This window comes from Mesoplodon bidens, assembly GCF_964165515.1.
Source record: "Mesoplodon bidens genome assembly, chromosome: 2".
NCBI classification, from domain to species: Eukaryota; Metazoa; Chordata; class Mammalia; order Artiodactyla; family Ziphiidae; genus Mesoplodon; species Mesoplodon bidens.
This window is the reverse complement of record NC_138177.1, coordinates 151,296,991-151,310,213: the sequence shown is the minus strand read 5'-3', so window position 1 is coordinate 151,310,213 and position 13,223 is coordinate 151,296,991. Positions and strand designations below refer to the sequence as shown.

The 13,223-nt window shown below is 53.3% G+C and overlaps 2 protein-coding genes across 3 annotated transcripts in view; one reads left to right on the top strand and one right to left on the bottom strand.

The window, feature by feature from the left end:
• SZT2 (SZT2 subunit of KICSTOR complex) overlaps positions 1-5,997 on the top strand; it is a gene marked incomplete at its 3' end in the record, with an annotated part of 50,053 nt that extends 44,056 nt beyond the window's left edge. For both annotated transcript variants that reach the window (XM_081223195.1, XM_081223194.1), the window contains exons 64-72: positions 33-113; positions 196-270; positions 2,494-2,707; positions 3,130-3,283; positions 3,422-3,544; positions 3,652-4,057; positions 4,189-4,305; positions 5,630-5,698; positions 5,854-5,997. In XM_081223195.1, coding sequence (XP_081079321.1) covers positions 33-113; positions 196-270; positions 2,494-2,707; positions 3,130-3,283; positions 3,422-3,544; positions 3,652-4,057; positions 4,189-4,305; positions 5,630-5,698; positions 5,854-5,997 — 1,383 coding nt within the window. The remainder of the gene's footprint in view (positions 1-32; positions 114-195; positions 271-2,493; positions 2,708-3,129; positions 3,284-3,421; positions 3,545-3,651; positions 4,058-4,188; positions 4,306-5,629; positions 5,699-5,853) is intronic.
• A 778-nt stretch (positions 5,998-6,775) lies between these two features.
• On the bottom strand, positions 6,776-9,272 carry HYI (hydroxypyruvate isomerase (putative)). Its single transcript, XM_081223210.1, has 8 exons — positions 9,055-9,272; positions 8,866-8,977; positions 7,831-7,945; positions 7,553-7,631; positions 7,415-7,464; positions 7,233-7,302; positions 7,010-7,144; positions 6,776-6,890 (listed from the first exon to the last, which is right to left on the bottom strand). Exons 1-8 carry the CDS (start codon positions 9,251-9,253, stop codon positions 6,817-6,819), a joined length of 834 nt encoding a protein of 277 aa, XP_081079336.1. The 5' UTR covers positions 9,254-9,272; the 3' UTR covers positions 6,776-6,816.
• Positions 9,273-13,223: the final 3,951 nt, after the last annotated feature.

The following is a 13,223-nucleotide window of genomic DNA, read 5'->3' as shown; positions in this document are numbered from 1 at the left end:
CCCCTGAACCCCAGTCTTTTTCCTTTCTGCAGAGCACTGGCTGTCCCGTCACCACATACCACCTGCAGCGGGCACTGCCCGGGGGCATCATCCTCATGGAGCTGGCCTTCCAGGTGAGCAGAAGGAGCTCTACATGGGGAGAGCCAGGCCCACCTGTCTCTCGCCCTCCTGACCTCATCTTCGTCCTCTCTCCAGGGCTGTTACTTCTGTGTCAAACAGTTTGCCCTGGAATGTTCCCGAATCCCCATGGGGCAAGCTGTCAACTCCCAGGTATGTAGTGGGGATGGAGGGCTGTGGGGTCTCAGCCGTAGTCAGTGCAGCCCGTGACCATCCGGTGCTGCAGGCGTCTGGGCCATTCCAGTGCTGTGACTGCCTCAGGCACCAGTCTTACTCTGTGGTAGTCCAGAGCTGTATTCAGCCATGGCACCGGGGGCAGAAGGCAGTGCAGCACAGTGGCTGGTCTGGCCCTGTGGTCATTCTGGCACTGACCATAGATGGGTAGACAGTGAGGACATTTGAGCAGAGCGGGTAATCTGACACATGGGCGGGTCGGTGCCATGGGCAGTCCTGGCCTCGTCTAGGGCTGGGGACAACCTGGCACTGTCCATATAGTCACTAACACTTAGAATGTGGACTAGAGTCCCCACCCACACAGCACAGCCCCCCACACTCAGTTGTTATTTCTGTCCCTGTCTGACTGCCCGAAGCCAGGGCTTCTGCACCCCATGAGGTTCTGAGCACTCAAGAGGGCTCAGAATGAATGAGTCGCGACTGAGTGTGGTCAGAGACCTGAAGCCCTCCAGCCTTGAGTGAGTTCGGCCCCTTCGTTGTTAGGCTTCTGCCTTCCTTGTGCCTCGAGTTGAGTTTCTGAGAGATCAGGGTCTGACTGGGTGCGGTCTGTCGCCCTCCAGTACAGATGGCACAAACTCTTCCCGTATCTGGACAGCTCAGATGCAGCCCACATGTGGTTGCCTTTGACTTGGGTGTGGATGCCTGGTCTAGTCATCACAGGATAGTGAGATCCAGGAAAGCTTGGTGACTTTAGTGCAGGAACCTACCTGGGCCAGGGCACAGAAGGGAGATTGGACAGGCAGGTACTCTTTCACACTTTCCCGCTGTAGTACTGGCGGGAAGGACCCACCCCATTATTCTCTTGAGCTTCCTGAAGTCCTGGCTGCCCTGCCCCCTGATCTCCATCCAGCTTAGCTCTCTCTGCACCTACATATCTAATCTCTAACCTTACTTAGATTTCTAAGTTGCTTTATTATAGCTATTATGTATTTATTAACTGCTTAGTATACATGCTAAGGGAAGAGGAGAATTTTACTCCTGCTGTACAGATAAGGAAACTGAGGTTCACGGAGGTTAAGTGATGTGCCCCAGGGCACACAGCTAGTTGCTGGCAGTACTAGGGTTGCAAGCTGGGTCTCTGACTCTGAGGCTCATCCTTGGTTACTGCAGTTTATCATGCAGCTCTAAATTTATGAGGACCTTTCCTTTATCTCCATGGTAGATGAGGAAACTGAAGCAGAGAGGTTGTGACTTACCCAAGGTCATGCAGCTACTCTGACTCCTAGGCAACTGCTGCTTCTACAGTCATGGTCAGGTAGATTCTGCCATTCTAGCATCACCTATCCAACTGTTAACACACTCTCAGTAACGCTGATTTACACCAAGAGAAGCACCAGCTCTGTGTCTCTGCCCTCCTTTCTTCCTCCATCACTGGTTTGTTCGTTCATTCATTCATTCACAGATGAATTAGAGGAGGCCAGCCCTGGACTAGCCTTGGCAGGATGTCCCAGATGAAGCTTTACAAATGAGTGGGAGTTAGCCAGCTTTGGGGATCAGGGGGAGCAGCATTCAGGCAAAGAGAACGGCAGGTACAAGAGTGTAGAGAAAATATGTGGTATACTTCGGAAGAGCAAGTAATTTGATGAGAAGATAAAGCTGGGGAGATTGGAGGCGACCAGGAAAACCTTTCCAATAGTGAGTAATTACACACCTGGCCTACCCTGACCGCCCTGTTTAAAACCACACCTGCTTTATTTACTGCTTGATTTTCCATAACCGTCTACTAACGTGCTATTTACTCATTTACTCTGCCTAATGTTTATTGTCTTATCTCCCCACTACTAGACTGTAAGCTCCTTGAGGGTAGGGGTTTGTATCCCCAGCAACTAGAACAGTACCAGGTAGGCACGTGGTAGGCACTCGACAAGTATTTGTTACATGCGTGAATCTGTGCCAGACTTGAGTGGAGACTGGGATACAGAGTAAAAAAGGTTCATGTCTCAAAATGGTCAGTTCATGTAAACAGAGTTACAACACTGTATAATGTAATGAGGAGGGCTTCTCATAGAAGCGTTTCTGGCAGAGGGGCCCACGGCGACGGGGTGAATCTTGAGCTGCCGTTTCCCAGGCAAGAGGAGGGAAGTGAGATGTGCGGGCAGCCTGCCACCGTTTCCTGACCTGGTCCCCCCGCCACCTCCCCAGCTGTCCATGCTGTTCACGGAGGAGTGTGACAAGGTGCGGGACCTGATGCATGTGCACTCGTTTAGCTACGACTTCCACCTGCGCCTCGTGCACCAGCACGTGCTGGGTGCCCACCTGGTGCTGCGGCACGGCTACCACCTCACCACCTTCCTGCGACACTTCCTGGCCCACCACCCTGATGGGCCCCACTTCGGCCGCAATCACATTTACCAAGGTCAGTGCCCAGGGGCAAGCCAGTGAACCCAAAAAAGAACAGGCCGCCAGGTGTCTCAAGCCAGGGCCGGGGGGACCACTTCGGGGGCCAGACCTTGTCTCTGCCTCTCCTGTCCTATATGGTCAAGTCGCCTCATGTCGCCTGGACCCTGTCCCCATGTCTCTGTCTTAAGTTCTTCCCAGTCTGTTTTCATAGCAAGTTTGGTTTAATTTTCATAGCAAGCAGAGTTTAGATCCTGTGTCGTGTGTACCCTGCCCCCTGTGTGTCCTGAGCCACTTCTGTCCCATCTCCATGTCCCTCAGGATCTCCCCAGAAAGAATCGGCCTGCCAGCCGATCAGAGCCTCAGGGATTCCCATCCTCCGGCCCCACCAGATCACTGTGTCTGTCCCAGACTCAGTGTCTCCTGTAACTCGCCCCTCAGGGACCCTGGAGCTCCCCACTCCGCTCATTGCTGCCCACCAGTTGTACAACTACGTGGCCGACCATGCCAGCTCCTACCACATGAAGCCACTGCGGATGGCCCGGCCAGGAGGCCCCGAACATAATGAGTACGCCCTGGTGTCGGCGTGGCACAGGTAAGGCGAGAGAGGATGCCTGGAGCCGGAGTCGGGGTCATCCTTGCAGTGGGGGACCCGCGTTTTCTTGGGCAGAAGGGGTGGGGTTGGCTTCATCAGAACCTCAGGCTTGACCTCTCCCCAACCCCCACCGCACAGCTCTGGCTCCTACCTGGACTCTGAGGGACTTCGTCACCAGGACGACTTCGACGTGTCTCTGCTTGTTTGTCACTGTGCCGCACCCTTTGAAGAGCAAGGAGAGGCCGAGCGGCACGTTCTGCGGTCAGCAGATCCCCTGCCCTGAACTTGCCCATTGCCCAGCCGCTCCCTGCTGTTGCCCTGTGTCTCTCCTGCTGTGACCGTCACACTCCTGCCCCCTCCCCCGCTAGGCTGCAGTTCTTCGTGGTGCTCACCAGCCAACGAGAGCTCTTCCCCAGACTCACTGCTGACATGCGCCGGTTCCGGAAGCCGCCCAGACTGCCCCCTGAGCCAGAGGCTCCTGGGAGCTCAGCCGGTAGCCCTGGGGAGGCCTCAGGGGTTGGTCTGGCCCCTGGACCGGCTCCCCTCTTCCCCCCACTGGCTGCAGAGGTGGGCGTGGCACGGGCACGGCTGGCTCAGCTGGTACGGCTGGCTGGAGGGCACTGCCGTCGGGACACCCTTTGGAAGCGCCTCTTCTTGCTGGAACCACCAGGACCTGATCGGCTGCGACTAGGGGGGCGCCTGGCCCTGGCTGAGCTGGAGGAGCTCCTAGAAGCAGTCCATGCCAAATCCATTGGGGACATCGACCCCCAGCTGGTAAGCAGCTGTGGGTTCCAGAAGGGGCTGGGATGGATGCTAGGAATTCCACTGGCAGCCAGGGTAGAGGTTGCAAGGGTCTCAGAGGTGGTTCTGGAACAGCAGATCCATGCCTGTGGACCTTTCCCTAGGACTGCTTCCTGTCTATGACGGTCTCCTGGTACCAGAGCCTGATCAAGGTTCTCCTAAGCCGCTTTCCCCAGAGCTGTCGCCATTTCCAGAGCCCAGACTTGGGAACTCAGTACCTGGTAAGTCTCCTTGACCTTCCTCTGAAAGGGGAGACACAGCAGAAATCCTCATCAGAGAGATAAGGTCCCCCTCAAAGAACCCCAGTCTGGTTAAACAGGGAGGCTGACATGGAGTGACCACACCGGTAGATAGATGTAAAACCCTTCAAGCACCAAGCCACAGCATGTGATTCACTGAGAATAACCTAGAGCTGTGCCCTCAGGGCTAACAAAAAGCACAAACCTTGGCTAGCGATCCTGAGGGCCAAGCTCTGGAACCTTGGGAGTGCTTGCTCTTGGAGGTTCCCGTCCCAGAAAAGACTTCCTGGGCTTTCAGGCCTTTTTACCAAAGTGTGCTCCTCACACCAGCAGCGTCAGCACCACCTGGGCGCTGACCGAAGTGCAGACTCTCAGACCCCACCCTCGACCTGCTGGCTCAGAACCTGCCTTTCAGCCAGATCTGCAGGTGACTGGTGCACACAGTAGAGGTTGACAGGTTGCTGGGAAGGACAGGTAGAGAGGAGAGCTATGGCAGCAGGCACAAGCCTGGGGATTGAGAGCCTAAAGGATGGCCCCAACGAGAGCAGTGATCAGGAGAGGAGACATTCAAGAGAAGATTTCAAAAGAAAAGGTACTTGGTCTGTGGTAAGGGGTCCTGTGGCATAGTGCTTGTGGGGAAGACTAGTTTCAAGGTGTGACAAAGCATCACCCAGAGAAGCTGAGGTTGGTTAGGGTAAGGCTGCGGTGGTGCAGGTGGGTGTGAGCAGATGGGGATGCTTCTGTGGGTGGCGGGAACGCTGAAGCAGGAGTGGGTTTGGGAGAAGGGTGAATTGAATCTGAGGCCCAGGAGGACCTTCGAGGACCACAGTCTAGAAGGTTTATGGACATCGGGGATTGGAGCTCAGGAGAGAGATGTAGGCAGCACTTATACAAACAGGTGGTGACTGAAGCTGGGCATAGAAGAAACTGCCCAGGGAGAGATCACAAAGCCGAGCACCAGGGACAGGCATCAGGGAGGCCAGAGACATGAAACCCAGGAGGAAAGGAGGGCTCATGTCAAGGGGAGAGAACCCTCCTTCGCTGATGGGCTTCAGTGTGTCAGCTTATGCAGGGCCTTCCAGTCAAGTACCACTCGCTCATTCTGATGAGGCTGGACAGGCTAACCGGGAGCCAGTGAGGACGAGGACCGAGATTGGGCTTGGAGGAGGTCCTGGGTGACCGTACAGTGCAGGTGGGGTCAGGTGTGGTGATGGAAGCGGGCCTTCCTCAGACTGGTCCCACTTTCAGGATGCCTTCAAGGAGGGTCTGTGCCTCACTCCGCATCTCGTTTTGTCTTTTGCTGCAGGTTGTGCTGAATCAGAAGTTCACCGACTGTTTTGTGCTAGTGTTTCTGGATTCCCACTTGGGAAAGACGGTGAGAACGGGAGGGGGCGGTAAGGGGCTTTGTGTCAGCCTAGTGGGAGGCTGTACCCCAAATGCTCCATCCCAGAGCCTGCTGAGGTTGGGGAGCCCTGCTCCCTGGGCTCAGCCTGCCCTCCTCTCACCACCCCCGCCCCGTGTTCCCCCCAGTCTCTGACAGTGGTTTTCCGAGAGCCCTTCCCGGTACAGCCCCAGGACAGCGAGAGCCCCCCTGCCCAGCTGGTCTCTACTTACCACCACCTGGAGTCCGTCATCAACACAGCCTGCTTCACCCTCTGGACCCGCCTCCTCTGAGGGATGGACCACTGAATGTCCTCGAATTATGGCTCTGTAGGATTGCCCACTTGCAGCAGGACTGACCAGCCCTTCTGGGCCCCCGGGCAAGACTGGACACTGAGGGCTGCCAAAGGTTGTGTGAATGTGTCTTGGGGACCTGGGAGCAGGAGCTGCCCTCCCTAAACACTCGCTGCCACTGACCAGCCCAGGGATCCAGAAGGTCCGGTCACCTCCCTGAGGTGCCCATGCCATCTCAGGTCCCTGGGCCCTTCCAGAAGGAGACTCCTCCTCCCTGCTCACTTGGTAGAGTCTGGGAATTCTCCACATCAGGTGGCACGTAGACCCCTTAGAGTTCCTCTGCCTGAATCCTGCCTCCGAGTCTCGGTTTGCTGTCAGCCACCCGCCTCCCCCACCCCCATCTTGAGCCCTGTGGTCTTCACTTCCCACTGGGACATCATTGCTGGCCAATTGCCACTGAGATAAGACACCTGGGTTCCAATCCCAGCTCTGCCTTTGAAGCATCTGTGACCACGGGTGAGTCCCTTTGTTCTCGGACCCTTGGTTTCTCATCTGTACGTGAGGTGGGGAGCTCAAAAGCTCTCCCATCTCCACAGCAACACTGGCACAGACTGGAGGACTTGAACGTGAGCTGTATGTCCCTTCTCTGCAGGAAGGAAGTGACCCAAAGAAACTGGAAAGTTAGGCACTGTGTGTCCCTCCCCCTCCCCCTCCAATAACATACACACGTGGAAACCTTCAGCAGATTGTCTTTAATTCAGAGGAGACTCAGGGTGTGCAGCTCACCATACCAGAGGTGTGTGGCTGGAGCGCAGGACCTCACTGGCCAGCCTGTGGGCAGCCCCGCTTATCCCAGTACGAACGTAGCCAACTCAAGCCCTCTACCGTGTCTCCTGAGGGGAGAGGGACCCGAGGCATCTCAACCCACGAGGAGGAAAACAGCCCCTGCCTGACACCTGTCCCTCCAGAGCCCCTTCCCCAGGGCCAGGCCTGGAGCTCAGCCCACCCTCACCTCGAGGCTGGTACTCGCAGCCCACAAAGCCTTTGTAGCCTTCATCTTCCAGCAGTTGGAACAGATAGGGGAAGTTCAGCTCTCCAGGGCTGCCGGGTTCCCCTCGGCCCGGGACCTGTGCCACCTGCACGTGCCCTGGGAGCAGATGTGGGGGGTAGAAAGAGTGGGAGGACAGAGGAAGCAGCATAGCAGACTAGGAAGAAGCCAAGAAAGGGGCTCTCACCAACGAGGGGCAGGAACTCCCGGATGTTCCCTGTCAGGTTCCCGTCCATGATCTGCCAGTGGAATATGTCCTGGGGCAGAGATTCCGACAGTCACAGACCCTGCAGGCCACACCATTCTGCCTGGACTTGGAGAACACAGGCCCATGGGCCCTCTGAGCAGCACTCCCTCTCTCCCACTTACCATCTGTAACTGGAGGTTGGGTCTTCCAACTTTCTCTAAGATGGCTGCCGCTGGGAGAGAAACCGGGGAGGGGACCGTGAGACTCAAGGAGGGCGCAAGAATCAAGGGACAGGAGGAGACACAGGGCTGGGGTCCTACCCTGCTGGGGCGTATCCAGGAAGTACCGAGGGTCCGTGATGCGGGTGTTGATGGGCTCCAGCAGCCCCACAAGGTTCTCCTAGCACCAGGCGGGATCCGTGAGTAGAGCTCTCCCGGAGGTTTGTACCCCCTCAATCACCGATCAAGCCCGTCACCAATCCCTCCAGCCTGGACCGGGGCCCAGCCTTGTGCCTCACTGCTCTCCCCACTGTGTATCCCCTCCACACACACACACATTCATGAAGCGTGTGTGTCTGTATGTGTTTTCACCGTCTCACCTGAGCCAAAACCCCAGCTGCGTGCCTCAGGTTCTCCAGAAAAACTGTCTCCATTTCACCCCTGACTGCTGCTCGATCAGCCCCCTGGGGCACTCGGCCAGCCATCAGGTGAATCCTGTGGGGAAAATGGGCCTGGAGGGGGCTGTGGAGTCCATCCTAGAAGCGCGAGCCTTCACTCCGTCGCTCCCTGGGTGCACCTCTTCCCAGCTGCTCTCCCATCATGCCGGCTTCCCATCTCCCCAGGTCTCTCACTTAGCCCCTCCTGTACTTCCAAATTCTCCTTTTCCGTGCCCCTTCTCCTCATGCCTACAAACATGATTAAGTCTCACCTTTAAAAAATTACTTTGACCCTTACCCTTCCCAGGAATTCCACGCTGCTTGTCACTCCTCCTTGCATCTGTTTCTTAGCTTCCCATCTGTTTTCTGCACACACACCCCTCCACCCCCTTAATAACCCCTTGTTGCCAGTTCCTTCTCAGCCTGGTTGCTCTGTGCAGGATTTGACATTTACGAGATCAGCCCCACTTTGAGTCCCCCTCACTTCACCACCTGATCCTTTTCAGCCACCTCCAAAGCAGACAGGTTACATTTCCAGCCTCATAAACTCTGCAGAACACAGCAAGCGCCTCTTGCCTTTGGCCCCTGCATCCTTGACTGGAATGCTCCTTACCTCAAGCAAGTGCCCACTAGAGACCCACTACTTACTACCTGTAAGAAGCTTTCTCTGATCCCAGGAAGAGTTACTGCCTACCTGCTCCCACAGCCTCCTTGAACTGACCTGTCCTCAAATGGATCACTCCGTTTGTTTACTGTGCTATCTCCCAGGTCAGACTAAGCTCCCAGCATGAGTTGAGCAAAAAAGAGTTGCAAACTGAGAGTGACACACAACAGATGAAATACGGGAGGCAATTTACAAGGGACCCGGACGGAAGGGGCGAAGAAGGGCCAGTGCGCTCGGACCTCTGAGCCTCTCAAGCCCCGGCGGCCTGTTCTCTCGTGGGTCATGGGGGCGGGGGATTGGAGAGAGGAGGATACCTGGGACAGCCCAGAGCCTTGGCGTACAGCACAGCCTGCTCCAGCCCATTTCGGAAGGCCGCCTGCCTCCCGGGAACGGCCCCCAGCCCCATCTCCCCTTTCTCTCGGTCTCCTGCGGAGAGAATGGGCCTCAGTTCCCGGCTCGCTCTCCCGGCTCGCCCCGCCTAGGCCCGGGCCCCCACGGCGCACCCGGGGGCGTGTTGATCAGCACGAGCTGTAGCCCCACTTCCTGCGCCGTGCGCGCCAGCGCCTCCGGCGGCTCCCCGTACGGCCAGCCGACCTCGGCCGCCTCGAAACCCGAACTGCCCGCGGCCCGGAGCCGCGCGGTGAGGCCGGGGAGCTCGGTGAACAGCCACGACACGTTGGCCGAGAAGCGCAGCGGAGCCATGGCCGGCCGGGAGCGCGGGTTGGGCAGAATCCGCGCAGCCGGAAGGCGGCAACCGCGGGCGGGGCCGGGGAGGGGAGGGGACTGAGGGCCCGAGCGGGGGGCGGGGCGGGGCGGGCTCCGAGGCGGCGGAGGAGCCCGGCCCCGCCGGGCGGGGGCGCGCTGTCGCCGCGAGCTGGGTGCCGGCTCTCTCCGGCTGGGAAAACCGTGCGTCGTAAAAACCGCGGACTGGCCAGAAAAGTGCACTTTCCCTGACGGGAGAGGGCGGCGCGGGGAGGACGTGCGGGCCCAGTTAACGTGAAGGAGCGTGGACGCTAACAAACGCTTCGTGTTTTTCCTTCATTATAACCAGAGTACCTGTTCATTATGGAACATTTGAAAGTGTGTGCCGCACCACTCACCCGTTAACTTTCCCGTACAGAGCAAAAACTAAACACGTGCAGTCTTTTCTTAGAAAACCCTGATCATAGTGTATATGCGATTTTATGTCATATTATTTCGTGAGCATTTCCCGTGAAAACCTTGAATTAGCTGCTCACTGTTCCGCGCCTGAACAGCCCAGAATTGATCATGCTACTCTGTTGATGGTCATTAGGGATTTCAACGTGTGTGTGCGCGTGCGCTATAAAAGCACTTTAATGCACTTCTTGGTCCCATCTCTGAATCGTTTTCTTAGGTTTCATTTGTAGGAACAAAGTACGAAGTCCTTTACAAGGAAAACTGCCCTCATCCCTGGACTCCGCACTGAGCGGCTATGGGCGGGCTGTCCCCTCTCAGCCCCGGCTGATTGGACCACGGGAAGACATCTGATCCAAGGGCAGCCAATCCATAGAATAGCCCAAGACCTTTGATTTGTCCAATTTGGAAAGATAGTCTGGCCAATCAGGTTCCCTCTTGGAGAGTTCAAACGAGGAAATACTGAGAGCCAAGTAGGAGGTGGGTTTGCCAGAAGATGACTGTGGCTGTAGAAACTAAATAAGCAGGAGTCAGGTGGTAAAGAAAAGCTAGAGCAGAGCGGGTGGGAAACTGAGCACTATGAGTAGGGGTAGCACGTTGAGATACCGCTGCTGCAGAGTTCTCAGGACTGGCCAAACCCACGGCAGCTCCCAGGTCTACGCTTCCCAAGGCCAGGATGTTTAGACTTACCCGGGTTTCTGTGTCTGTAACCTCTTAATGTTTCTTCAGATCATTCGAATGACTTTATCAGTATTTGAGCCACACTAAACCAACTGAATGGGCAGATTCCAAGGTGGGTGAAAAAATAGGAGCATGCTTAAGTTCTTGACGACTGTGCTAAATGGCTTTTCAAATATATTGTCAGTTTACAGTTGGACAATACATTCATAGACGTCATCTTGATCTGCTTCCTGTACTAGCTTTGACAAAAAGCAGCTTGAAGTGCAACATCAGGAGCACCCAGCGTCCACTGTCTTCCTGTCACTGCTGTGCGGCATCCCAAGTCAGGCTCACCCAGTCACCTGGGGTCCAGACTCAACTCAGAGTTAATCCAAGTGCCTGGCAGGTACTGTTTCTTCAGCACTGCCTCCAAGCAAGGATTGCCACCAGCTATGACTGATCACCTGATTTCTTGCCCCCCTGCAGCTGGCATTATACTTGGAAATCAGACTCCTCCTGGAACGTGTTTCTTGGGTACTGTCCAATCAGGATGTGACCTCACTAAGTTTAACATTTTAATCAATCCCAACTTCAGCGTGTTTATGGTCCATTGTTGGCAATACAGAATAACATCTAAGGTAAGTAATTCCTTATTAACACTTCACTGTAAATCTCTGAGTATGCAAATTCCATTTAAGACTTTCAAAGCACCACCATCTGCTGGGGTCTGTACCAGAAACAAAACTTGTCCAGCCTCCAATGGTTCCACTCCTTTTTCGTTTGTGTTCCCTGTAGGGCAGCAGAGATGATGTATAAACTAGATGTGCATGACTCACTTTTCCCCTTAATTCCCTTACAACCACCTTTACATAATGTATCAAACTATATACAAGAGAGGTACAATCCCCATGACATTTATTTTCTTTAGTCACCATTTGTCTATATCTTAATCCACTTTGCAACATAAGCATTACACTAAGTTATTACAAATCTTGATTCTTTGGATTTAACTTTTAATCAAAGAACTTGTACAGGTATGATGATCAGTTAAGATAACAACAGCTTGTAAATAAGTACATGGATAATGGCTGACACGTGCACGTAGAGTTCAGATTCGCATTTGACCACTGGATTGTACTTGCCAATGTCGTAAAAAATAGTACAACTAATATGTGAAATGCAAATCAAAACCTCAATGAAATTTCATTTTATACTTTCCAGATTGGAGGGGGAAAAAAAAAAACCTTAAAAGTCAGACAATAGCAAGTATTGGAAGGGATCTGGAACAACTGCAACATATATTCACTGCTGATAGGAGTATAAATCACTACAACCACTTTGGAAAATAATTTGGCATTATTTCTTAAAACTGAACATTCATATACCTTTGATCCAGCGGTTCCTTGCCCGGGTTTATCTCCTGGAGAACCTTGTGCACGATTGTATCAGGAAATAATTCAGTGATGTTCATAGCACCACTATGTAGCAAAAATAAGGAATTAACTCAAATGTCCCTTGATAAATGTATAGATGTGTTGTTGTATAGTCCTACAGTGTTGTTTATAAAAGTGAAGAAAAAGCTCGTGACTCAAATGGTAAAATTGAGTTTGCTCCTGGATTAGAGTAATATATGAAAAGCTTAGTGACGTTTGGGTCGAATTGAAAGCATCAGTATGAACACATCGAATGGATAAATCTCAGAAACATAATCGTAAGTGAAAGAAGCAAATCACAGAGAAATATATACAGTATGATTCCATTTTACATGAAGTCAAAAGCAGGGAAAACCAAACAATACCTTGTGTAGGGCTACAAACATCTGTGGTAAAACTATAAAGAAGAGCAAGTGATAATGACCACAAAATTCAAGATGATAGTGACCTCTGGAGTGGGAGGGAAGGGAGTGGCATTGGAGACTTCAAGAGTTATGGTTGTCCCCTTTCTCTGGTGTGGTGTGATCACACATCTTTGTTTTATCACTACGCTTTATATCTTACATATATTTTATAAATATCATTTTGTATCTGTTTCATATTTAATAAGAACAAAATTTTAAAACTTTCTGCATGCATTATTACCACCTGTTAGCACATTTTCTATTAACATCCTCATTGTAGTATCATGAGAATCTCAAGGTTTTTCTACAGACTCAGCTTGTTTGTATTAGACTAGAATTACTACTTTTTGGATTCAGTGTGTCACTGCTCAAGCTAGTGGTCTTTGATCGTATTACCTGCTCAGAACCTATGCTAGGCAGCCTGTGAAATGGTCCCCGGTGATCTCCACATCCTGGTCTCCATGCCCCCTCTGCTTGAATATGGGCTGGACCTCGAGATTCACTTCAAACAAATAGAATACAGCAAAAATGGTCCAATGTCGCCTCAGAGATCAGGTTACAAAAAGGCTTTGGCTTGTGTCTTGGGTGCCCTCTCTCACTCTTTCACTCACTTGCTCTGAGGAAAACCAGCTGCCATATTGTGAGCTGCGCTATGGAAAGAGCTATGTCAAGGGGCTGATGCAGCCTGTGAATGAGCTTGGAAGCAGGTCTGCTCCCACTGAGCCTTAAGATGACCGTGATCCTGACCAGCACCTTGACTGCAGCCTCATGACAGATAAGGTTTGAGTCAGAGACATCCACGCCCAGATTTCTGGCCTACAGAAACTCTTTGATAGTAAACATTTGTCTTTTTTTTTTTTTTTTTTTTTTTTTTTTGTGGTACGCGGGACTCTCACTGTTGTGGCCTCTCTCGTTGCGGAGCACAGGCTCTGAATGCGCAGGCTCAGCGGCCACGGCTCATGGGCCCAGCCGCTCTGCGGCATGTGGGATCTTTCCAGACCGGGGCACGAACCCTTGTCC